Raw genomic sequence first — 27,180 nt, 5'->3', positions numbered from 1 at the left:
CGTTGGTTAGTTTTATTCCTCTGGCTTTCCTTCATTTATTTTTATTCTATTGTTGGTTTTAGAGTTTTTTTAATTAGTTTTATTCCTCCTCATCTTTCATGGTCTACCTTTTTTACTTACTTTAGAATTTCTGTCTTTTTGCGGCTAATATTTTGCTGAATTACCTGCTGTTCTGTTTGATTTTTTACATTTCTATTTTACTTTATTTTTATTTAGTTATTTTTTTTAATTTTAATTTTAAATCTTTTTCATTATGTCTAATTTTTATTTTTTATAAATACATTACTATGACTATTTTTTTATTTGTAAAGCCATTTGAAACCGTTTTTTTAAATGTGCTTTATAAATTAATTTTTAAATTAATTTTATTATAATTTGTTGTATTATTATTTCTCCTTCTTCTTCTTCTTACTTTTTATTTTTATTATTCTTCTTCTTCTTATAATTATCTCCTATTATTTATTATTATTATCATCATTATTATTTATTTATTATTATTATTATTACAGTACATTTTTATTTATTACATTTATTTATTATTAAATTACATATTATTTTTTAAATTATTTTATTTGTATTTATTTATTAATTTTTATTTTTTTTAATTTTAATTTTAAATCTTTTTAATTATTTCTAATTTTTTATTTTTTATAAATACATTACTATGACTATTCTTTTATTTGTAAAGCCCTTTGAAACCCTTTTTTGAAATGTGCTTTATAAATTAATTTTTAAATACATTTTATTATAATTTGTATTATTATTATTATTATTTCTCCTTCTTCTCCTTCTTACTTTTTATTATTATTATTGTTCTTCTTATAACTATCTCCTATTATTTATTATTATTATCATCATTATTATTTATTTATTATTATTATTATAGTTAATTTTTATTTATTATTAAATTTATTTATTATTAAATGTATTCATTATTTTTTAAATTATTTTATTTGTAATTATTTATTAATTTTTTAATTTTTATTTATTTTAATTTTTATTTATTTTAATTTTTATTTATTTTTATTTCATACAATTCTCAACAGTTTCTTTCGCCATATCTTCAAAAGAAACTCTAAGAATCCGCTCCATCTATTCCACATTGATCCATTATGTGCCTCACTTTTTCCATTTTGTATCATGTGTAGACTGGAGTTATCACCAGGTGAGAGGCGAGTTTTCCAGACATGTGACCAGCCAATCACAGATCAGACACACAACCATTCATGGGCACATTCATGAGTCACCAATTAACCTGTCCCTGTTTAAGAATGCACAGGTAGAACATGCAAACTCTGCACTGAGTGGCGCCTGCACAGCCAGAAACCAGGAACCTTCATGCAGAGAGGTGACAGAGCCAGGCAGCCCAGTATTGGATTTATGTCCACTCGAAGTACAAATTAACATTTAAATGAGATGAAAACTTTATTATTTGAAGCTACTGTTGAAGACAAATTCAGTGTAAAGAGACAGAGCTGGAAAATACAAGTCCTGCTTCATTTATATTCAGCTCTATACATCAGAAACAGAGTGCATGAGTTTATATGAATCATAAATAATCCAGAATATTCAAAAAGCTTCTGCTGTGGTTCATTCTTCTTATTCCACAGAATGAAGACTGATGTTAAAGAATAGAAGAACTATCTCCAGTCAGCTGCAGATAAACGCTGCCAGCAAACCCCCTCCCCTTCATAAAGATCAGCCTCTCTTCCTCCTCCTCCTCCTCCTCCTCCTCCTCGTGACGTAGGTTTCAGGGAAAGTAAAGAAAGTGAGCCGATGGTGGCGGCTGGCGGCAGGACAAGCAGGAAATGGTTCTCGTTTCCTTATTGCTCCAAACAGGATGTGGGCGTGTAAACTGTTGACACGGGATGCCCGGAGAGCTGCAGGGCTTGGCAGGAGTGCAGGAGGAGGAGGAAGAGGAGTAAGAGGAGGAGGAGGAGGAGGAGGAGGGGTGCAGGGAGAGAGGGAAACAGGGATTCAGTTGCTTCAGAGAATGGTCTTGTTGGTCATGTTGAGAGAAAAAGAGGAAGTGTAGGAGTGTGTGCTCTGTGAGTTATGACTCCAGATATGTCGTGCAGAGCTTCCCAAACAAATCCCTGCAGCTAGTGAGCACCTGGAAACATCCTGGAGTCACGAGAACTTTCATTTCAGGGCCTGGAAACGTTATAAATCAGATAAACATGTATATTATTTACACAGGGTTTGTAATGTTTGAGTTGTTATAGTTGCTTGAATAACCCTTCACATGAAACGGCAAAATAATGTGTTTTGGATTGTCGGGGCCATTAGGGGACACATGGAGGGGTAGGTGGTATCAGTGCTGTCACTACCTGGAGCTTCATAAACAGAGCCTGGGTGTGTTGAATGTGGCGATGCTGGTGGGTTGTGTTGGAATATAAAGAGGTTCTAGACCTCAGTGCATGGAGGGGGTCGGCTCTGGGATGTCAGAACTAACTGTGAAGCCTCCCTGAAGTGTCATGTACCTAACTTAATGAAACACAGGTGAAGGGTTTAATGAAGCGGTCCTCTTGTGTCCACAGAAACTCAACTCACCTTTCTTTCTTTCTTTCTTTCTTGGTTGATTGAATATATATATATATAATAAAAATAGATATATAAAAAAAAAATATATATAACAAAAATAAATATATAAAAAAATATATATATTTATTATGAAAAAAAAAAAAAAAAAAATATAAATATATATTTATATATATATATATAATGAAAATACATATAATTTTTTATATAAATATATATAATAAAAATACATATATTAAAAAAATATATATTTATTATGAAAATATATATATAAAAAATATGAATATATATATAATGAAAATACATATAATTTTTTTATATAAATATATCTATTATGAAAATACATATATAAAATATATATAAATATATATAAGAAAATAAATATGTATAAAAAAATATATATTGTAAAATACATATCTAAAAATATATGATTTTAAGTATGCATATGTAAAAAAATATATGTATAAATATATAAAAATATATAGAAAATAGAAAATAAAAAATGTATTTATACACATAAAAATACAAATACTTTCATACTAGTTATACTAATACAAGATATACAATCAGAAATATACATGAATAAGTATAGAGATATACAAATAAAAATATATAAAAATATATTTTAATTAGGAAAATAAGAATAATAAAATAGATAAATAATATTATATAGAAATCTATGCATAGAAATATGAATAAATATATGAAGAATAACAGGGTAAAATTAAGAGTGGGGTTACAGTGTCATGCTGGCAGCTGCCATGTTTTTAGCATTGGATATATGAATGTTTGCCAAGTCTTAAAAGTTGTCCTGGTGGAACCTCTGATGGTATATCTGATCATCTCTATGTGGACACATGACCTCCCTTATCCTTTGGTTATATGTTAGGGGTGCAGAGTCCTTACAGAATAAGCCGCCTCGCCAACAGGGAACAAAAAAGCCATCAGACATAAAGTCTAACCCCTCTTAATGCAAAGTGAGCTATAACAGATAGAGTGAGATCATATCACACATAATTATATCCATATAATACAAGCGACGCTGCCTCAGGTGGGGATTAAGATTGTTTTTCATATTGTTTTTTATTTCCCCACAATGCACGAGGAGCTGCAGGTGCAGGAGACTTTGCAGGATTAGAAGCAGTGCAGCAGTGTTATTTATGTATCAGAGCGTCTCAGCGGGTTGGGACATCATGATTTAAAAATATAGAGCTATCCGATGTTCCCTTGCTACCTCATTCACATCTGATGAGTCAGAAAATCCAGAAATGTGACATCAGAGAGGTCAAAGGTCACCATATCGCCTCTTCTCTGTTTGAAATGCTTCTGATGTGACCTCCTCCCTCTCGTCTCTCCTCCGTGTGCAGGAGTCGGAGCGGACGCCAGCAGGCCGCAGTGCCGGAAGGCCAAAGACCTGAGGAAGGAGCGCCGCCTCCAGAAGGAGCAGATGAGACAACACAACGACGGCGCCTCACCCATCGTCTCCCCAACACCCTCCACCCCGTCCCAGACCAACCAGGCCAAACCCCTGGAGGATTTCATCAACGACTCTCTGCCTGAGAACTCTTCTCACTGCCTTGAGGTGAGCAGAGGTCCAGAGGCCGTCTTTTGTCTCTGTGTTTGTGTGATTTGGACGGCTGTCGTGTGTTTTTGGTGGAGCTCTCTGTCTCCAGAATGTTTGGATTCAGTTAGTCCACAAATTTGATTTCATAGGGCCCTGGTCCAGTGACTTCACCATGTGTTTATGTGTGCGGGGAGCGGAGAGTGGAAAAACCATCTCTTCCCAGTTTGAGTTCAACCAAACGACAGCTCACCACACAAACCGGGTCGTGTTACCCCCTGATGACATGAAACCACAGCTCCCCGCTCCGCTGCGAGGAGAGGACGAGTGGAAATGAACTTTTGGCAGGGGGAGGATTCATGAAGGAGGATCTCTGAGGTTGGTGGAGTGACGTCAGTCCTGGTTGACCGAGATTTGAGCCAGATGCAGCGATGAACTGAGTCTGTCTCTTATCTACAAAAACCCTCGAGACCAGAACGACTAACCCCCCCCCCCTCTGAGTCTCTTCAATTGGATTAATTTGTCTGCAATTACCGCTCAATTTCACTAAGTGGGTATTAATTGTAGGCCGTCCTCTGCTGGGGAAGGTTAATTATATCTTTTCTGGGGTGAATAATTGAGAGATGCTTCTCTTTAGCTTGTTGGTAACTGCTGCCAGTTTGAATAATAAGCCGTTTAGTGAACCGGCTTCATGCAGAGCTGCAGAGTTTTTCACACCACAACGAGATGATGGATGTTTACTCTGCAGCGTTTAGATTCAGTCCAGCTGGGTTTCATCAGAAACACATCTGTAAAAGATGTCACGCATCCAGTCTGCAGGTCATGTGGGATGATATTAAAAATAAATATTAACAGGAAATGGAAACAGAGACATTTAGCTGCAGCTCAGTTTTGTTTTTTTAAATCATCTGAAGCTCAGGTTTCCTTCCTGTGACGCTGCTTCTCTGATTTTAAGATTTTTACACCTGCAGAGACTTTAAAACATCATAAAGATATCAATCACAGAGAGGAGAGGTATGGGGAGTTTATCAATGAGGTGTGATGTGGTGTTAAAACAAGCTGTAGTTCCTCCAGCTACCACCAGGGGTCAGTGTGAGACCGTGACTCAGAGCCCCTCAGGCGCTCGCAGGAAAGTTTGGAACAGATTTACGTCCATCTTTTCTCGTCTCTCTCCAAACTTAACTCATATTTTTTGACTTTTTCTGAATCTCCAGCAGCAAATATAAAATAATTCATCAATCAGCTGTTTTAGATTTATATTTTTAAAGTCTGCACGTCCTCCAGTGAGAGCTTCTGAACCCCATAATCTCTCTTTTTAATGAAGCAGAGCTGAAGCCGCTATGGTGTTAGGAGGCTTATTTGAACAGAGGTCTTAAAGAGGTCGAGTGTCAGATGCTCGGTGTTACATTTCAGTTATGAGACTCCTCAAAACTTCATTTTCCACGCCGCCTCCTCATCCTGCGTCGTCGGTTCAGCAAAATGATTCCAGCCAATCAAAACACGTCTCCAGATTCAGAGAGAAATTAAAAAAAAGCCTCATCCTCAGCGCGGTCCTTTCATGTTTCGAGGCCCGACGTGTCTGTTTGACTAAAGGATTTAGACGCCAAGTGATCATATGAGAGAAATCTACCAAGGTCCAACTCAAACAAACCCCGGGTTCAGCTCGTCCGTCCTCGCCGTCCGGGGGATTCTCACGGCACCGCCTCTGCAGCCAACACAAGCTTCAAAACAGAGAGCGGTTAATTAAAAGAGGCCCGGGGATGAGGAGGTCGGACTCTTCTTTTAGCTTGTGTGAAATTAACAACAGGGACTCAGAGAGGGTCTGTCCACTGGAGTCTCAGGTTTGATTTGTGGACCTGGTGCAACTTAAACCTGTATGCATTAATCTAATGATGCTTTTTAACCTTCTGACTGAACGATGGCTCATCTGATGTCAGTCCTGATCTTTGTAATAAATCCAGGACACTATAGCTGGACCATGCACGCCTTAATAACACAGCTTTAACCAACGAGCACGTCAAAGACACAAATATTGATATGTTAGATTTGTTCTTTAAAGTTCAACCCTGACTCTTCAAAATGATAGGATGCTGTGTCTGATGTTGTCTTTGCACTATTTATAATCAAATATAGTCTTAAAATTATCTGCAAACCATCAAAATTATAACAAGTATACATATTTATTCAAAACTGATAATTAGAGTGGACTTCCTCAGAAAGCAGGTGTATTTTATTCATCATCCGGGGAAATGCAAGAGCTGCAATCACTCCTATACAAAAAAAATGTAAGTTGAAAAATAGTCAAATAAAGACAGAATTTTCTTACTTATGTGAATTATATGTTCACTACAAACTTAGAGTAAATATGTGTGAAGAAAAAGGAGGAAATAATAACTATAAGAAGTATTAATGCACATCCATGCACAGCTGAGTGATCGTTCTGCACACTGATATTTCTGCAGTAAGATAATTCAGTCTGGTATAGTTTCCTGGAGGATTTAAAGCCCTAAGAGATGAAGATATTGTAACACAAAGTGCTGTACATAAAAATAGTAATAGTCACAATTAAATACAATAAATTAAAAATACAAAAAAGACTCCATTGAACAGGATATATATAAAAAAGAAGTTACTGATGAGCTGAGGAAACGCTGTCATGATATCCTAATGAGAAAACAATGGAGGGAAAATTAGACGTTAAAACTTAAGAAAAGAAAATAAACTCACCAAAATAAAATAAATCAATAAGATGACAAAATATTAAACCAATAAAAGATGCTACACTACCAATAAATACAGCAAAATAAAATAGAATAAAATATTAAAATGCTGCGAAATAATCTGTAAAAATCACTAGAATAAGATGATAAAATCAAATGAATAACAAAATAAATTCTGAATTAATCCTCAGTGAATAAATGAATAAAATAAGAATCCATAATAAAAAGATAGTTTAAATTAAATTAAAAGATACATATAAAAAATGAATAAATAGATAATAAATAATCAATTATGAAAAAATCAACAAATCCATAAATACTCCAAAATAAAAGATAATAAACAGTCCCAAATAAATAAATTATCCACAATAAATAATGAAAGAATGAAAGAATCCACAATAAATTGATAGATAAATACAAATTGAAAATAAAGGGAATAAATTATATCTATCTATCTGTAATAATAAAAGTAAGATGACAGTATATGACTTTTTAAATAGACTAAATTATCCAATCCACATCCAAAGCACATTTTAAAAACAACAAGGTTACCAAAGTGCTGCACAACAAATACAAACAGTAGAAATAAATGATAGTGAAATTTAAAATACAGTAAATTAAAACACAAACAGAGACCAACACAAACTCTCATGCTGTATTAAAAGCCAAGGAGTTTAAGTGAATTTTAAGATGTGAATTATGAACTATATATATGAGTGAATGAGATAAAATAAGACTCAGTTAAAAGCTTTAAAAATAGTGATATTCTTCACATTGGCTGTTCCACAGTTCCACTGGCCGTGATGATAAAAAGCTGCCTTAAAGTCACATCTCTGGTTAAAGACATCACGTGGTGAAGCACTGGACACGGCCTGATAAACATGATATGAATGCTGAATACTTTAATGATGTATGTTCTTATTTGTTCTGAAGTTTTCTGTCTCACTGAATGTTTTTGATCTCTTCATGAAACCTGACGTTTCTGTGTTTACGTTGCAGACGGACCAAACACACCCTCTTTATAATATTCTAGTTTCATGAATCTGTCTGAGAAAAGAAAAGAAGAAAGAACTCTCTCTGGATAAGAAAGACAAATCATTCTTAACGTGTTAAATGTTTTAAATATGAGCCGGCGTGTCAGCCTGACAGCAGAGGAGGGTGTGTTTGTGTCAGTCTCTCTCTCTTTTCACACCTTCTTTCTTTGATTTCTTCCTCTTTATGTGTTTTAACCAGCACTTATCTGTCTCTCCGTTCTCTCATCCATTGTGACGTTAACCTGTTTCTGCACGTATTCTTTTTGAAGGTGAGGCTAGTGCGCTCCAATCCCCCTAGCCCGCAGTTCAAAGCCTCTTTCGACGCCTCCTACCAGGTGTACAAACTCTACCAGATGGCCATTCACAAGGATCCTCCTGACAAACCCACCGAGAGCCAGGTCAGAGGGTGGGGGGCGTAGGTCAACCTGCTCAGAGGGGACCTGGGGAGGGAGGGTTTGGGGACCTATGGAGACACTCACCCTGCTCTTATCAGTCTTTAGTTCCTCTTCATACACAGGGATTAAATGTGTTCATGCAGGATGGAGTTTACACTTCTTAGAGATGCAACAAAAGTCAAAGTTTATATAAGTTCTTCTTGTAATATCTCTCTGGAAGCAGCAGCGGGAGGAGGAACAGTGTCTGCATGTGATGGAAAAGAGTGCAGTAAGGTGTTCGCCTTAAAGAGAGGGTATGTGAGGAGGAGGGAGAGGAAATGGAGGGGAAAATGTTTCCATCCGCCGTGGTTGAGAGCAGTGTTTCTCCAGGTGTCTGAGTTGGCCCTCGGTCGGGTCGTTAGTCTCGAGCTGTGTCGGTTTTTGGGGGGCAGCTCGGCCTTCGGGCTCCCCTTCACACCCGAGTACAGGAATCAGGACAGCTCTCGGTCTGAAGGGGAATCTCTTCACGGTTTTTAAAGACTCTCCCGGTTCGGTCTGTTTCTGTCTTGTCGGGATGATAAACTTTTTGAATTCCACGCACAAACTCCTCTCCTCTAAACCCTGCGATGATCTGTGGTCAAAGCTGGGCAGTGCACTAGCCTCATCCTCAAGTCGCCTGACATCTTTTATTTCAAATCCACAACTTCAGTCTCCCAGAATCCCGTTGTTTTCTTGCATTCATGTGTGCAACAATCTGATAAAACCACTGAATCAATCCGCAAACTGAAACCAGACGTGCTGCGTTAGCATGTTGCCCCGAGGACTCGGAGACTGAAGTGAACCCTGACATGCCAGAGCTCTTGTATAATGCTGTTTACAACTTCTGTTGTTGAATCCTGCTCTGTTCATTCCTCCAGAGCCACCATTCTTCTTCTTCTGCTCCTTTTTTTTTAAAAGCGTTTCTAACTCCTCGCCGTCCTTGTGTTAATTGTCATCCCTAATAAACTGCCCCCCTTCCACCTTATCGCCCCTCCCCCTCCTCTCCACACCCTGTGCTTGAAGGTGAGGCTAGTGCCGGTCAGCTTTGAGGACCCACAGTTCACGGCGTCCTATGAGCAGTCTGCGGCGCTGTACGCCCGCTACCAGATGGCCATTCATGGCGATGACTCCAGCGAGTGTAGTGAGAGCGAGGTACTGCATGATTATTATACTGCACCTTTACTGATGGGGGATACTGCACATGCTCACTGAGGCTCACAGGTCAATTTATCTGGTATAATTCTCCTTTTAATGAGACAATTATTGTTTGTTTATTTATTTATTTACTTATTTATTTCTTTATTATTTGTTTGTTTGTTTTTTGTTCTTTTGTTTATTTAATTTTCAATATATTTTTTCTTAAGTGAATGCAAACTTTACAATACATGTCCAATATTCAGATTCAGATAACAGATTTTTAAATAATTAAAATAATAAAGAAGAAAAAACAACTTAAATAAAAATTAAATAACAATAATAAAAATGAAAATGATAAATAAAAAATAAAGAATATATAAACTGAAATACAAATATATGAAAATAAAATAAAAAATAACTATAAATGAAATATACAAGATATATAGATGGAAATAAATTAATAAATAAAAATAGAATATCAATAATAACAATTAGTATTATAAATACAAATTTAAGAATATATAAACATAAATAAATATGATATAAAAAATACAATAACAACAATAACAAAAAAACATAAATGAGAAATAAAAAAATTATACAAAGTAAAATTAAATTGTATGGAAATACAAATAACAATAAAAAATATAAGAAAAAGGTAAAAAATAAAAAAAAATTAAGAAAAAGGAGAAAAAATTATATACATATTTATGCATACAAACATACACATCTTCATATTTTGTTGATGCACTTTTTATGAAGGTATTAATAAAGGTGCATGTCTAAAATATCATGCATGTAATACATTAAGGAGGACATAAAAATAGTTAAATACATGAATAATATATTAAAACAAATAAACAGGTAAATCAATGAATATGAACATTATTGTATTTATTATTCTTGAGAAATGAAACAAACTGATTCAACATCCTGCACATGCATCACAGATCAATGTGTCCATTCAACCTGACATTGTTCCCTTTATGTCCTGTGTGTGTAGAGATCATAGACTGTATAAATAAGGTAGAGAGCTGTCTCACATCACTGTTTGAAAGTGAACTCATGAAGAGAAAACAAAAGGAGGAGTATGGACGGTTCTTTTTGTTGTGCAGGACATAAAGTGTGCTGACTTTTCCCTCTTTAGTAGCTTCTGTGGAGTCGTGCACCTTCAGAAGTTTTAAGTTTGAGTTTGAGCTCCTTTTTATGGATTCAGGATTGTCGTGTGAGTCTAACCATCACAATTTGGTTCTTGTCAAAGTTGCTCTCATCCTCACACTCGTACAAATTTCTGCTTCAACATGTTCACCTGCTGCCTGAAAAAAAAATCCCAACCTTGAGGGTGTCCAATAAAAGCGATTCAGTATTTTTAGACTCTTATGTTGAACTCATTCAAATGAAAAGTGAGTCCAAACCTCCGCTGACAGGCAACAAAGGAGGGGACAGATATTATTCATGATTTTTAACCGATGTTTGTTTATTTAAAGTCGTTCTCACACTCTCTGATATGAGCGTGTCATTTATTCCAGGACTGTGCGTCTCTAACAGACGACACCATGTGACTAAATTTAGTTTAACGCCTTGGTACGTCACAGTCTCATCTCGTCTGGTCTGTGCTCTGGTGTTTATCGTTTTATGTTCGTCTGGGTCGATTCGTTCAGTTGTGGGGGTGCATAAGCCCAGTTTAAACAAATATCAGAAGAAGTTTGTTTTAGATATTGCACTTGCATGCTATGTTGTAGTTATTGAAATTAAGAGTTTAGTCCAAATCTTTGTCACATTATCGCTGATTGGTGTAAAAACTCAAAATAATCTCACAGATTCTGTTGAGTTTGTCTCACTTCGTTTTCCTGCTACTTACAGATTTATTACCCTAAACTCATATTTATCTGCAAAAGCCTTAGACAGATAATTTTGTACAGTCACAACAGTTTTCCTGTTCTATCTTTAATTTTAACTATCGTTCAGTGTCTTTGTGTTTCTGAAAAGTGCTTCAGAAAAACAATGTTTTAATATTTTTATTATAATTTTTCACAAAAAATATTCAATTTTACTATTTTTTTTCCTTTATTATTTCATTTTTATATTTAATTATTTTCACAACAAATATTTATTTGTTATCTTTTTTTCATTTATTATTTATTTATTTTTAATAATAACAATTTTTCACAAAAATATATTTTTTTATCTTTTTTATTTTGCATTGATTAATTTTTTTAAATCTATATTATTTCCCTTTTTTTTTTACTCTTTCTTTCCAAGTGGATAAAACCAATGTGACATCCAACAAGGTAATCCACTTGAACACAAAGCGCCAAGTAGACCACCCAAACTGTAAAATAAGCTCTTTACAAACATCGCCTCAGACTTCAGCTCTTTGTTCTTCTGTCTGAATATGCAGCTCAGTCTTTGTTAAATAATCATTCATAACTAAACTCATAATTGATTAGAATGTTCTCTACTTCTAGCTCTTAGTTTGAGAAGTCTTCTCCTTCATTGTTTCAGTCTTTGCACCTGGATCAATAAAACACCATTACACGAGCAGAGTATACACACTCCTTGGAAAAGCTGCAGTGTTCGTCTCTCCTGCGTAGATAATTATAGTGATTAAAATGTTTTCTCTGTGTGTTAATATTTGAGAGCACGACCTCTAACTTTACACTCCACCAAGAGTTGTCCTGTGAGGAATGAGAACAGGAAACAGAGACTGCTACAAAATAAAAGATCATAAAGTTTGGAGCTGAATGTTTAACACACAGTGAATGATGTTATAGAATATGAACACACATCTCTGTTTCTGCTCTTTATGTATCAATAAAAAAAAAAAAAGCCCCTGGACATTCTCACTTACCTGAGAGAGCCTTTTGTCCCTCAGGGCTGGAAAAACACCCCCTCCTCCTCCTCCTCCTCCTCCTCCTCTTCCTCCTCCTCCTCCTCCTGCCAGCAGGCTCTGTAAATTACCAAATTCTCCAGCTTGTAAAAAGTAAAGTAATTAATAAATAATAAAAGCTGTCAGATTGGGCAGACTGTGGCAGATTCTTTCCTAGTGCCATAACACTCTCTCTATTAAAGCCAGTGTGTGTGTGTTGCTGTGTGTGTGTGTGTTAGTGTGTGTGTGTTTGTAACTGTACTGGGGTTTGATGGGTTCAGGGAGCAGAGGAATAACATCTAAATAAAATGAGGTAGTGAGTAGGTGTGCACAGAAAAACTCTGCTGTCTGTCTTTAATTGCTGTGTTTGCCAGAGCGAGCTCTCGGTGCACAGAGTCACTTTGTTTGGGGTAAATTGCTCTTAATGCGAGTCTCATTATTGTAATTCGCCTCGACGTTTCTCTACCTCTGAGAGAGGCACAGAGAAACGCCAGGACTTAGGATTGTACCTGTGCTTTTATTATTTAGGACAGAGTCTGATTTAAGATTAAATAGTATAACCATTTACAGCTTGACATTGAAATACTGCAAAGATACGTACTAGTGGAAGATTTAACAGAGCAGACAGAGATCCAGAGGAACCTACGAGACAAGGGAGCTCAGGGACTCCAGAAAGGTCTATGGTTAGGAACTTTAATGGGACAGGAAGAGTTAAAGTAAGAGACAGGCAGAGAGAGGAGAGAGAGGGAGAGACAGGATCCCAGTGTGTCAGTTCCCTCGGCAGTCTAAGACTATAGCAGTCTGAGCCTAGAGTAGTCCAAGCCTACAAATTTCCCTACTGGGACAATAAAGGACATCTTATCATATTGTAGTGTAGTGTAGCGTAAGCCTTTAGCAGTCTGAGCCTATAGCAGTCTGAGCCTATAGCCGTCTGAGCCTATAGCAGTCTAAGCCTATAGCAGTCTAAGTCTATAGCAGTGTAAGCCTATAGCAGTCTGAGCCTATAGCAGTCTAAGCCTAAAGCAGTCTGAGCCTATAGCAGTCTAAGCCTAAAGCAGTCTGAGCCTATAGCAGTCTGAGCCTATAGCAGTCTGAGCCTATAGCAGTCTAAGCCTAAAGCAGTCTGAGCCTATAGCAGTCTAAGCCTAAAGCAGTCTGAGCCTATAGCAGTCTAAACCTATAGCAGTCTAAGCCTATAGCAGTCTAAGCCTATAGCAGTCTGAGCCTAAAGCAGTCTGAGCCTATAGCAGTCTAAGTCTATAGCAGTCTAAGCCTATAGCATTCGGAACCTATAGCAGTCTAAGCCTAAAGCAGTCTGAGCCTATAGCAGTCTAAGCCTATAGCAGTCTAAGTCTATAGCAGTCTAAGCCTATAGCAGTCTGAGTCTATGGTAGTCCAAGCCTACAAATTTCCCTATGGGGACAGTAAAGGACATCGTATCGTATCAAAGTGTAGCCTAGCGTAGCGTAAGCCTATTTCAATCTGAGCCTATAGCAGTCTGAACCCTTACAGTCTGACCCTATGTCAGTCTGAGCTTATAGCCGTCTAAGCCTATAGCACATGAATCTGGTGGAAGTCCTGTGTTGGTCTATAGCAGTCTGAGCCTATAGCAGCATAACTAAGAGCTGGTCCAAGCCTGATCCAGCTCTAACTATAAGCTTTATCAAAAAGGAAAGTTTGAAGCCTACTCTTAAAAGTAGAGAGGGTGTCTGCCTCCCGGACCCTGACTGGTAGATGATTCCAAAGGAGAGGGGCCTGATAACTGAAGGCTCTACCTCCCATACTACTTTTAGAGACTTTAGGTACGATGAGCAGGCCTGCATGTCGGGAGCGCAGTGTTCTAGCAATGCAGCCATTAGACCCAGAGGTAAAGCTCTTGCTCAAATATTCTATGAAAGAAAAAAAAGTCCATAGTCTAATAAAATAAAAAAGTAATAATAATTATAAAAAAAATATGTATAAAATTAAATAGTTAAATTGATAAAAACAAATAATTTTAAATAATAATAAATACAATATTAGCTGCACCGATTTTTAACATCTTTTCTCCCTCACTAGCTCATAATCATACATTAAGAGAAAACAGTGGTGTATTGTTTAGTAGATAAACCTTGCAGAGAGCTGGTTTGATTGAAAAGACTTCTTAATTTAAGATAACTGGTGACCAGGAAAGGGGGGCAAAGCTGCTCCAGGTGGATTGGTTGCTGGCTGTGGGCCCTTACCTCACAACTCTCAACGTTACCTGAGCTCGACCTGATCCATCGCTGGCAGGATTTCAAACAACTCCACACGGTGAAAACCAGAGACTATTAGGACGAGAAACTACACGTGTTAACATGGAGGAGGCAGCCAGTCAGTAGGGGGAGCTCCAAATGTTATGGCCTCACTTTTGGGGAACTGCCATGTCCTCTGTCTTTTTAAACAGTCTGGTATTGATTTAAAAATAAGAATGCAAACATCACATTACTGGAAAGGTAGCTGAATGAGCTTCAAATGGCTTTTTTTTGTTGCTGATTCATAGATACACGAAGAAGACAGAAGCATGCACATGATTTACCCAGATTAATGATTCATCTTCTAACCTGGTTATCTCACTCATAGTGTTCCCAGAATCTCAGAGCCCCCGTCGTGATGTGGCATTTATACAGAAATGTGCTGGCGTTGGTGTTGCTGCTCTCAGCCTGTTGCTGCTGCTGTGTAGGAAGTCAGGTCATTGAGTATCTGTAGAGGTATTTATTAATCCATTAAAGCACCACCAGGGGACTGAATGTGGAGTAGTGTCAGCCTGGATCAGAGCCAGACAATAGGAGAGATTGTGTGTGTGTATGTGTGTGTGTGTGTTGCATCGCGCTGCCATTAGACAGTACGACGTCCTGCAGGCCGGCGGCTCTGTTTGCTCAAGGATGCATGCATTTCCTGTCGTACCAGGACTGGAAGAGGGCCAGACATGATTCCTTCCACATCCAATCACGGTTTCCTGACAGAGTGAAGCACAAGACTCTCACTCATTTAGACACATGTGCAAACACATGTGTGCACATGCACTCACTAACTCTCGCACTTACTGGTCTTAACTGTTGAGCTGAGCCGTGACTCTGAGTTTCTGCACATGTGGCTTTAATTTCCAAGAAAACAAATCCTGTTAAATCTGTATTTATTCCTCTTGATGGCCGGGACGTTCACCAAAAAAAAAAAAAAAAGTGTACGGAAAAAGCTGAGAAATGGCAGTAAAATGTTTCAGTAAATGGAAGAAATGATTGAGGAAAATAACTGGAGCTTTCTGCTGCATGGTTTTCACAATAATGACATCTTCAATAAAGCCTTCTGTAAGCAGATCTCGCTCCGTGCACGTCACAGCTCAAACTTATTCCTCTGAATGATTCGAACGTTCTTGGATCTTCTCTGAAATGAACGACTCTCCGATCAGACGCCGCTCCGCTTGTTGTTATTGTGTTTTAATGTGAGGCTGAATTCAGGCACCTCGTCCGTCAACAACGTACAGCAATCTGAGCGAGTGTTGGCGCACAGTGATGCAAGATCTAAGTAGCAATTATGCTTGAGCAGATGTGTGTGTTTACATGAACTGTATGAGTGTAAGACATAACAACTTGTGTGTGTGTTAGATACAGAGAGAGAGAGAGACGGCTGCTCGCCCTCCTAATCGTACACAGATGGGTGTTTACTATAGGAAAGGGAGAGTTAGAGAGGAAGTGATGGACTCCATGTGTAGTGGATGTGAATGTTCCAGAAGTTCTCCTGGCCTCGTCTTTGTTTACATGCGTGTATGTTTCAGCATCACAGGCGCAGAGAGGAAGCTCAGACGACATTAGCATGTTCGTTAGTTAGCAGTCTGCAGGTCTGAGTGACTCTACCTGCCCTCTCTCTCTCTCTGTTCTGCAGAGTCTGTGTTTGTTTGTGCGTCTGTGTGTGTGTGTGTGTGTGTCTGAGTGTGTGTGTGTGTGTGTGTGTGTGTGTGTGCCTGGCGGGGCTGTGTGCGGAGATGTTTGTCAGTGGTTAGTGAGGAGGGTAAAACCTGCCAGGCTCCAGGAGAGCGGACTCCTCATGCCAGGCAGGGTTGACTTGACACACAGTGGAAAGCTTCGCTCCTCTGGGTTTGATTATTACCCAGCAGCCCCCTGATGACACACACATCCAACCAAGTGAGTGTTTTCAAACATTACCAGTAGGAGTGTAACGATTCTTTTTAACAACGATTCGATTCGTATCATGATTCGTGGTTGCCGATACGATTAAAGGACGATATTGGTTCATTTAGAACGATACGATCCGATAGGATTCAGTGACTTGAAATCGATTCAGTAACTTTCCAGCCAAAACTTCCACCAGTGTGACTGTGAAATAAACACCTTGATACTGGACAGTCCTAGAGTCCTGTTGTTGCTGTGATGGCGAGGCCTGAGGCTTCTGCAGAGCTGATGTTACCTTGATGAACGCTGCAAGAGACGCCTGGACAGCCGGCGTTGTGTGAAATCCCATGGCGCCTTTAGTAGGTGGTTGGATAGATTTGTGGTGTTGCCTTGGTAACTTAACTTGACCTTTTACATATCCTACAAACAGCGAGCGACTTATTTAGAACATCTCCATCTATGCAAAAGCCAAAGTGTTTCCACACGCTGGACCGCAATGGTGGCTTGATCATTTCTTTTTTTTTTTTTTTTTCTTCTCTTTTTTCTTTTTCTGTTTCCTCTTGTCTGCATGTATATTTCTGGTTTGTGTCATATTTGTCACAAACTCTCAAATATTAATGCAATTTATTCTTGCAGCAAAAGAAAAGAAAGAAAACCTTTTTCTTCTGTGCTTGTGACTGTGTGCATGCAACCATCACCATCCCTCTTAGAACTCTGGCCTATCTTTTATTGACAGCTAATATGTTCTGTAAAAGAGGGCGTGCACACCTAGGTGGGCCAAAAAATAAAAAATAAAAAAATAAGAGAAAGTGAAAGAAAGATTACATAAGGATATATAAAGGGACAGGGAGAGAGAAGGAGAGAGAGACCTAACACACTTAGATGGAGAGAGACCATCTCACCATGATGCCAAAAAAAACCCTCCGTGCGGTGATACTAATGATTAAGCAAACCTTAGTGTCCACAATCATTACTGAAGCTTGGGTCGCAGAGGGTTGCCGCCGTGCTGTGTTCTATTTGTGTAACGAGACCACCACTGGTGCAGATGATACCACTTGGGTCAGACCAGCCGAGCGGTACGGCCCGGCACCCGGGCCGCGAGAGCAGTCAGACCGAAGGACCCAACCCGCCGCGGGAGACCCAGGCCAGGGGACAAGCCAAGGACCCAGGCCGGAAGCAAACAGGTACCGCCGGAGCACCCAGGGTGACCCCCAGGTCACCCAGTAGGAGGAAAGGGGGGCGAGGGGGGAGAGATCCCGCAGCCCCCCCAAGGGACACCCCCACAACACCGCCCCCACAGCCCCCCAAGACGGAGCCAAAGGAGCCACCAGGGCCGAGGGGGCCCGGCACCAGGAGCAGACAGCCAGGCAGACGGGCAGGACCAGGACCAGAGCCCACCAACCGGCGTGCCGGAGCGGGGGGAGGGCGGAGGCGGCAGGGCCAATCCCCCCCGCCCCCCCCCCCAGATGGCCCGACCACCCCCCGCGACTGATGGACCAGGCCGCGGGGGCATGGAGGGACACCCCAATGGCTGCTGTAGTAACACCCCCCCAGCTGCGCGCCACCCCACCCCCCAAAGAGGACCGCGAGGGAACCCCGGGAAACCCGGCCTCGAGGGCAGCCGCGGACCAGGCCCCCACAGGGGAGGGGGCAGCAGGGGGACGGAGGGTGACAGGGACACCAGACTTGATCATTTCTGGCTCGCCAGCTTCTCCTCTGCCATCCACCATGCTTTGATTTGTCTGCTGGTGCGTGGTGATGACGTCAATTGAGTGACGTTTAACGTCTTTATCATTAAAGTGCAAAAAACCACATCCATATAAAGTCTGCCGAGCTTAAATCCAACGTGTTATTTCCTAGTCTGGATACAAGTTGGAAGGCCAACTTGTTGAGCACAGATCGATGTAGTCGGATCATAGGAATATAAATCGAGACATCGATGTAGTGGATGAATCATTACACCCCTAATTACCAGGAACTAATGCTTAAACTGACTCGCAACCCACATCAGCCTTTTAACTACTTGTACGTAACTTAAAGCTGCTGTGAGGAACTTTTTATTTATATCACTTTTGGCGCCCCATTGTGGACAAAGTGATACCTCTTATATCTTGTTCTGTACATGTATGCAAAAGTAGTGTTTTCAACAAAAACCTCACCCTGTTGTCTTTTAACAGCCAGATTTATCACTCAATGTGATTATTTGCCATGTAAACAGCTGAAAAAGGGGGTTTCTAAAGCCAAATGTCAATCATGTGGTCTATAAATAAAGCTTGATTGATTGATTCTAAACTGCAGAAGTTTCGATGAGGATCTGATTTGGGCAGCAGGTGTTGAGCATCATCAGAGGAGTGTCACTAACTTGTGTCAGAGTGATCATTCAGCGTTACATGTATAGCTCGGAGCTCCAGGACCAACAGGGACAGCATGTGGATCCCCCGTATGAATAGTTTTCAGGTGGCGCTAGTGAAGATTCAGACGACTCAAACTGCTCCGCTCTGATTTTCTAACAGTTTTGAATATTCATTTTCACTCCGGTCTCTGTGGATGCTCAATAAAACTCTGAACTTCTGTTTAAAAAATATGTTTTTAGTATTTAATACATATTCTAAGATTCCTTTAAAGTTCACACAAACCCACAGAACAGTTCTCTAAATGTCAGTTGGCGTTTCTGCTCAGCCTCGTAAATGATGTCATCGAACATCTGCAGCTGCTCTGTTGGTAAACCGTTTAATTATTTTTGTGAGTTTCAAACCAAAGTTTAATTGGTGCCCTTCAGCGGTATCACACTTTGGGAGGCTCTGCTGTTGGTGTTTTGTTGACGGGCGGGGCAGTAGTCGAGTCAGGAGAGGGAAATTACGCTCCGCTGTTACACAGGCGGGAACTTGATAAGCATTTTTTATGGATGAGTGAAGATCACAGCCGACAGAACAGATGTGTGAACACATTAGTCATTGTAAGTTGTTCTCCTGTTTAACAGGTGTACTGAATTCAATGAGCTGAAATGAAAGAGTGTATAACCGCAGCATTGATCGGTTATTAATTAAAGGTTGGACTCTTCCTGCTTTAATGCGGGCTCAGGGTTTGTTGCTGTTACAGCATGTTAAAGGTGTTGAAACACAATCCATCTTATGTTCATGAGCAGGAGAACATGATGCTGTAAGGGAGGGGGGATTCTAACAGTTTACTGCATTTTACTGCTCATGCATCTGTGATTCAAGGATTTACAATTATGTTGACAACTTATTGAACTGCTGAGACCGTGTTGGAGAGAGGGATAGAGGGAGATGAAGAGAGAGAGAGAGATGATAGTGGGGAGACGGATAGTAGTAGTTGTAGCAGCTGGAGTCTGGCACGTCCACAGCAGCAGAGATCCAGAGGAACCTACGAGACAAGGGAGCTCAGGGACTCCAGAAAGGTCTATGGTTAGTAACTTTAATGGGACAGGAAGAGTTAAAGTAAGAGACAGGCAGAGAGAGGAGAGAGAGGGAAAGACAGCCATCTAAGCCTATAGCAGCCTTGGCCTATAGCGGTCTAAGCCTATAGCAGTCTAAGCCTATAGCAGTCTGAATCTATAGTAGTCTGAGCCTATAGTAGTCTGAGCCTATAGTAGTCTGAGTCTATAGTAGTCTGAGCCTATAGTAGCCTTGGCCTATAGTAGTCTAAGCCTATAGCAGTCTGAATCTATCGTAGTCTGAGCCTATAGTAGCCTTGGCCTATAGTAGTCTAAGCCTATAGTAGTCTGAGCCTATAGCAGTCTGAGCCTATAGTAGTCTGAGTCTATAGTAGTCTGAGCCTATAGCACCCTTGGCCTATAGTAGTCTAAGCCTATAGCAGTCTGAGCCTATAGCAGTCTAAGCCTATAGCAGTCTGAGCCTTTAGTAGTCTAAGTCTAGACTATAGCAGTCTGAGTCTAGAGCAGTCTGAGCCTATAGCAGCATAACTAAGAGCTGGTCTAAGCCTGATCCAGCTCTAACTATAAGCTTTATCAAAAAGGAAAGTTTGAAGCCTACTCTTAAAAGTAGAGAGGGTGTCTGCCTCCCGGACCCTGACTGGTAGATGATTCCAAAGGAGAGGGGCCTGATAACTGAAGGCTCTACCTCCCATACTACTTTTAGAGACTTTAGGTACGATGAGCAGGCCTGCATTTTGGGAGCGTAGTGTTCTAGAGGGGTAATAGGGCACTATGAGCTCTTTAAGATACAAAGGTGTCTGATCATTAAGAGCTTTGTAGGTCAGAAGAACGATTTTAAATTCTAGTCTAGATTGTATGGGGGGTCACTGTAGAGAAGACCTCTTCCTAGCTCTAGTCAGTACTCGAGCTGCAGCACTTTGGACCAGCTGAAGAGTCTTTAGAGACTTATTAGGGCAGCCTGATAAAAGGGAATTACAGTAATCCAACCTGGAGGTAACAAATGCATGGACTTGTTTTTCTGCGTCGCTCTGAGACAGGATGTGTTCTTGAATGTTTTGGTTGGAGTCAGATAATCCAAGGTTACCTGAGTAAATCTAAATTCTGTCTCTGAGTAGTGTTAGTCTTTTAAACTTATATGTGTCACTCGTTAAAAGTTTGCAAAGCTGAACTTTCATAGCAGCATCGGCAAAAGTTCCAGCTCCTCTTCATCGCTCTGAGTTTGTGTGGAGGGTGCAGACGCTGCAGGAGCTCAGTTTGTGAGACATAACAGCATCTCTCAGCAAAATCTACATCCGTTGTTTTTTAAAATCCTTTTGTTTTTTAGTTCTGCATGTCATCTGTCGCCTCGTTTGATCCTCATATTTCAATGATTCACTTGTTTTTCTGACTGAAACTGAGACTGAAGCAGTGTTTTGGCGATTAATTCTCTTTCATGACCAGAGTCCAGCTGACGTGGGCGAAAACTGTCAGGGAGAGTAAATCAGACACGACAGGCGACACTGCTTCATTCTCTGGCTCTGTCGGCCCAAACATCCCCCGTGTCGATGAATGCTGCATTAGTGTCAACACACACGGACACACACACACACACACAAATGCACACATCAGGAATAAGAGAGAAAAACAGTTTTGGATGATTTGAGGCTACTGGCAGGATTTAGAGTTGCACTTAATCCAGGACTGTCCCACCCAGCGCACCCTGCCTGCAGCAGACGTCTCTGTTACTAGCTGCAGAACACACACACACACACACACACACACACACACACACACACACACACACACACACACACACACACACACACACACTGAAACACAGGATGATGGTTTGTGGGAATTTCCAGAGAAGTGTTTTTAATGAAAAGGAAAGACAGGTACATCCCTCCCACTGAGGAGCTGAACACAGCTGCAGTAAAACATGGATGCATTTGTTATTCAGAGACTCTGTCAGACTGCTGCCTGTTCCTGTCTGTGATATTATCATATGAGAAATTACATTTACAATAAAACTCCTGGAGTGTTTGAAGCACTGACAACGAGAGAACTAACTGCTTTGGTGTATTTTAAGAGTTTGCTAGTTGCCTACTTAGATAAAAGTCCGAACCCTTATCCTAACCCTGACCACCCGGGCTATATGCCTAACCCTAACCGATCAGGCTCTATGCCTAACCCTAACGGCTCAGGCTCTATGCCTAACCATTACCCACCCCGGCTTTATGCCTAACACTAACCACCCAGGCTTCATGCCTAACCCTAAACCCCCAGGCTTCATGCCCAACCCTAACAACTCAGGCTTTATGCCTAACCCTAACCCTAACCCTTAAATGCATAACCCAATAATTGAACAAATCAAACGAGCAGTCATGACAGCTATTCAATCCTTTGAGGCAGACAAACTTCAAATTCCTCTGGTTCTTATTCACTCCTTTCACTCTGCCAGTTCAAGGTGGAACTGTCACACCTGTGTCGTCTACCAGGGAACCACAGTGTTATCGGCAGAGTATCGGTTTCTGCAGAAACAATCTTTTTTACAAATAGACCATCACAGTAAGAGAACCAGGTTAAATACTAACACAGGTGAGACTTGGTGCTCTTTACAACAAATAAGCTGTGTATATATTGGTTGTAATATCTGCCTAAAATTAATCTTGATATATCAGTATATCGAATATTAGAAAAATTCCAACAGTTCAGAAATTAGGGCGGAGTAAACAAATTTGTTGGTGTCCTCAAATATTCAATAAACAAACACCTTTTCATCCAAAGAAAACAAATCTTTAGAAGAAAACACACATTTAAGCACATTTCCATCAACTTCTGTGTTTGAGTTTTTAAACTTATTTATTTAACTTCCATTAAATCTGATTAAACACCTTTTATTGAAGCAGAAATTAGCCAATAATGAGCCTAACTAGGTCAGCTCCTACTTTAAACCCTCCCTTTGTTTATTGGATCCTACCTGGAACATTTTTATCTCATGTTTATAACAACTTGGTGCTGATGAAAGGCCTCGTTCTGCTCTCAGAATCAAAGCTAAACAAATCTACAAACCATGGATTGTTGTGTTTTTTCTCAAATATGAAATCAGACTTGTGTGATGTGTGAGGTTGACAGAGGAATCAAAAAGCCGTCCATCGCTCCTACTTCTAGTTATTTTTGACGTAAAGAAGTGTACTCTGTTTGTCCTGCGGGTCTGTAAACACTGCTCTCATCCCATCAGGAAACTGAGGAGGGAAAGGAAAGACAGATTTAATGTTTGCACAGACGTAAAGCTCCCGCTGTAATCGGTGTCTGATGTGCGTTTTAAAACGTGTTCACTGATAGCTTATTTGGACCTCAGATTATTAAAGCTGTCACTGTGTCCTCTCCGCTCTGTGAGCTGCAGATGATCCACTAAATGTTTTCATTTGTGTAAACACAGTCTTCCTCTCTCTGCCTCTGTGGTATTTGATACGTGACACCTGAGAGAGCAGGGGGGGTGAACTATCTGGGACAGAAACAGAGACGTGTATGGTTTTCATTTGTGCTTTTCAAAGAGCTGGTGACCCAGAGAACTAACTGTTTTTCTCTCCCCCTCTGCTCCCTCCACAGTTCCGGAGATTTCTCTGTGATTCACCACTAGAGGTATGTATTTCCTTTGGCCCGCTGACAGTTTAATAAAATGTCTCTTTTCATCCATATGTATTACCTGTAATGACCCGCCCCGGCCCGCAGAAGGTCGTCCTGCTGAAATTACTGTCGTAGAGACGAGGATAATGGCCCTGAAAAATGTCCTGCGTTTTAGTATTTAAATAAAACTCTAGTTCCACTCATCCAGCACACACCTACCGAACACCTCCGCTCCCTCTCTTTGAGAGCCCTCCAGCTGGAGCGAGGGGGGGTTAGAGGATTCAGGAAGAGAGTTTTTGTTTCATATTTGAGGGGTTTTATTTAGATCTGTCTGAGGGAAAGGAGGGAAAACGGTGAAATGTGGAGTCCAGATTGTGTTGGGACTACGTTGAATAAGAGATCTACAGTCTAGTCCTTGACAGAACGAGACATAACAGTACTGTAGTGGAGATCACAACAGGATTATCCAGCTCTGCATTCATTTACAGGGACTGGCAGATTATTATTAAGTTAATTTGAACATTTATTTTAGTCATTCAGGTTCCAAAGTTATTCATTCATCCATTTGGGAACCTGGAAAAGACTTTTCACTTGTAAGCTGCCAAAATCTCTGCTGTCACCACAGAATGTCTGAAAATGGACACTACACCTTGGTTTGTAAACTGACCTATTTAGACTTCAAGTTCAACAACTTGTCTGCAGCTGTGTTTGTTTCCTGAAGCCATGTGACCATACTTGGGCAAGAGGGTGGAGCTAGAGAGGAGGGAGCACTAAAGCTGTATTCACATGTGCAACAAACTCCTGAAAACGTCCAGATATTTCCCCCCACGGAAATTCAGGGAACTGCATGTGTTAACTGTCACTCAAAGAGGCCACACCCCTAAGTCCACCTCCCTTTAACCCTTAATCTGATGTAAACAGGTGAGTCGTATATAAAATTCAGCCGTACAGTTGTCATGACGAGAGAAATGAGCTATAGAGAGAGTTTTTACCACAGTGTCAACAGGCAGAGGGGACATGTGAGCGACTCCTTTACTCAGATTAGTTTGACATGTATATGGTCGTCCCTGGTGTCTCTTTTTCTGTCTACAATTAATCACTGTTGTTATTTGGCTTTGATCAATCGGAAGCATTCCATTCTATTCTGCTTTGATGTGTTCCTCCCATTCTATTCTGCTTTGATCTTTTCCTCCCATTCTATTCTGCTTTGATGTGTTCCTCCCATTCTATTCTGCTTTGATCTGTTCCATTCTATTCTGCTTTGATGTGTTCCTCCCATTCTATTCTGCTTTGATGTGTTCCTCCCATTCTATTCTGCTTTGATCTGTTCCTCCCATTCTATTCTGCTTTGATGTGTTCCTCCCATTCTATTCTGCTTTGATCTGTTCCTCCCATTCTATTCTGCTTTGATCTGTTCCATTCTATTCTGCTTTGATGTGTTCCTCCCATTCTATTCTGCTTTGATCTGTTCCTCCCATTCTATTCTGCTTTGATCTGTTCCATTCCATTCCAAAGAGGCCACGCCCCCTTATTCTACCTCCTATAGTTGTCACGAAGAGAGAAATGAGCTATAGAGACTGGGGATGCAACGATTAAAGATTTTGTTGTTACGATTATTGTGAGAGATATAATCACGGTTTTAACGATTATCCTGATTATTATATGCGTTTAATTTACCAACAGTTTTTGAGGGTCCTTCCCCAGAGGAATGTGTATTTAGTCCGTTTTTCTTTTCGCTTTGGCAGCGTTTTTTCAGCTGCACTAGACTGATAAAAATGAAAACAGTGTTCTTCATGAAAACACCATCTGGCTCTGACGGGACCTGTGGCAGTACAAAAATGGGCGGAGGACGCTGCCTCACACTTTTAAATGACGGAGAAGCTCCGCACAGGTGTCACTAATTTTTTTGTTTACAAGTTGCGCCGAACATAATGTACCGGCCCCTTTTTGACAGGGACATTAGAAAATTCGGTGTAGGGGCGCTGGTGGTCCAGTGGTCTGGGCGCCCCACGTGCAGAGGCTGCGTTCCTCGTCGCAGGGGTCGCCAGTTCGATTCCCGACCGGTCGACCATTTCCTGCGTGTCTTCCCCCCCCTCTCTGCTCCCCATATTTCCTGTCTCTCTTCAGCTGTCCTTTTGGAAAGGAGGCAAAAAGCCCCAAAAATATAACTTGAAAAATAAAAATAAAACTCGGTGTAGCAGAGCCTTCACGATTAAATTAACTGCTACACGTTTAAGAGCTGTTAATAGTGAAAACCCAAACTGTTTTTGTACCAGGCTGTAAACATGTTTATTTCTGCTGTAACATTTTAACATGGGGCTCTATGGGGACTGACTCACTGCAGGAGACACACTCTAGTGGACACTGGAGGAACTGCAGCTTTTTAGCCCTTCAGTCTTGGTTTCATACCTCAGCTCCAGACGTTGTTGCTTTTAATAAGTGCAGCTTAGCATCAGTGAGCTGTTAGCAGCATGGTGAGCTGCAGCATTAACTCCAATGGACCTGTCGGGTCAGGACAATTACAGCAGCCATTAGACCCGGGACAGGCACTTATAACCGCCAGTTTAACAGTACGGAGGTCCAGGAGTTCACACACACGTACTGACTGACACAGAGACACACAAACACAGTGACTGTGCCGCCTGTGGGCCCCCTCAGGTCCGCTCTAATGAACATCATTAGTGTTTATAGGAAACAAGCTTTTATCACCTCGTCAAGGCTAGCAGCCAGGCACACTGAATTACACAGTCCTGAACACGCACACACACACACACACACACACACACACACACACACACTGTCTCATATATCTCTGACTTCACTGTCCCTCCTCTCAGATGGGTTCGGAGGGACGTCTCCGTTACTCTGCCTTCCTTTCAGCTTGTTTTTAATTCCTCTGATGTCCTCCTGTCTTCTGGTGTCTCTCTGTGAATGTTCTCCATTTTAAACTTATGCGTCTCTCTCTCTCTCTCTCTCTCTCTCTCTCTCTCTCTCTCTCTCTCTCTCTCTCTCTCTCTCTCTCTCTCTCTCTCTCTGCCTCTGCGTGTTGGCCTCCATCTGCCTCCAATCAGAGAGCTATTAAAATACACACACACACAGACACTCACCACATGGACCTGCATACTGTGTGGTTCATCAGCTCACATGTTAGCCAGCGTTTATACAAATGTATGCAAACAGCAAAAGTACAAACCCAAGTGCAGCTAATTAGGATGCAGGTTGTGTGACTTGTTTGTTTGTTGCTTTGCCCCATTTGAATAAAATTGCAGAAGTTTCGCGCTGAAACTGGGCGGTAGGCGGTAACTCACATCAGCTGTGTCCGATTCCTCCTCCGTGTGTGTGTGTGTGTGTGTGTTTCCAAAAACATTCACACACACAAACAGTGAGTGAAACACATGTGGTGTGTGATAAACAGTGGGATATCCGTCTCTGTACGCATGTTGGACAGCAGTCATGCAGGTGTTTGTCACTGCACTTGACCTTGTTGGGGTCTGAGTGGCATGTGCAGGAGAGAGTCAGTTTTATGTGCTGGGCGGGTTCATGCACTCTCGTCTTTACGGCCTCCTGATGTGTCTAACCGAGGGGCAAACACTCATTAACGGGGGTGTCGGCCAATTAGTCACTAACTTTTTATGGCTCACCCTCAGACTCTCGCTGCCTGTCCTCCTGAGATTGATTTTCTGCAGATGCACCGTATTTGTGAACACAAGCCTCAGCTGAAAACTAAAAGTTC

General features: G+C 40.6%; 1 protein-coding gene across 2 annotated transcripts in view; it reads left to right on the top strand.

The window, feature by feature from the left end:
• Positions 1–27,180, top strand: part of LOC117811510 (arginyl-tRNA--protein transferase 1) — a 94,275-nt gene that overhangs the window by 15,535 nt on the left and 51,560 nt on the right. The window contains exons 6-8 of one of the 2 annotated variants that reach the window (XM_034681834.1): positions 3,909–4,123; positions 8,126–8,254; positions 23,430–23,462. In XM_034681834.1, coding sequence (XP_034537725.1) covers positions 3,909–4,123; positions 8,126–8,254; positions 23,430–23,462 — 377 coding nt within the window. Of the gene's footprint in view, positions 1–3,908; positions 4,124–8,125; positions 8,255–9,292; positions 9,422–23,429; positions 23,463–27,180 lie in introns of both variants that reach the window. The other variant, XM_034681835.1, reaches the window with a different exon arrangement.

The sequence above is a fragment of the Notolabrus celidotus genome, chromosome 4 (assembly GCF_009762535.1).
Source record: "Notolabrus celidotus isolate fNotCel1 chromosome 4, fNotCel1.pri, whole genome shotgun sequence".
Classification (NCBI taxonomy): domain Eukaryota; kingdom Metazoa; phylum Chordata; class Actinopteri; order Labriformes; family Labridae; genus Notolabrus; species Notolabrus celidotus.
Note: the sequence above shows the minus strand (reverse complement) of the source record. Positions and strands in the feature narration are given on the sequence as shown.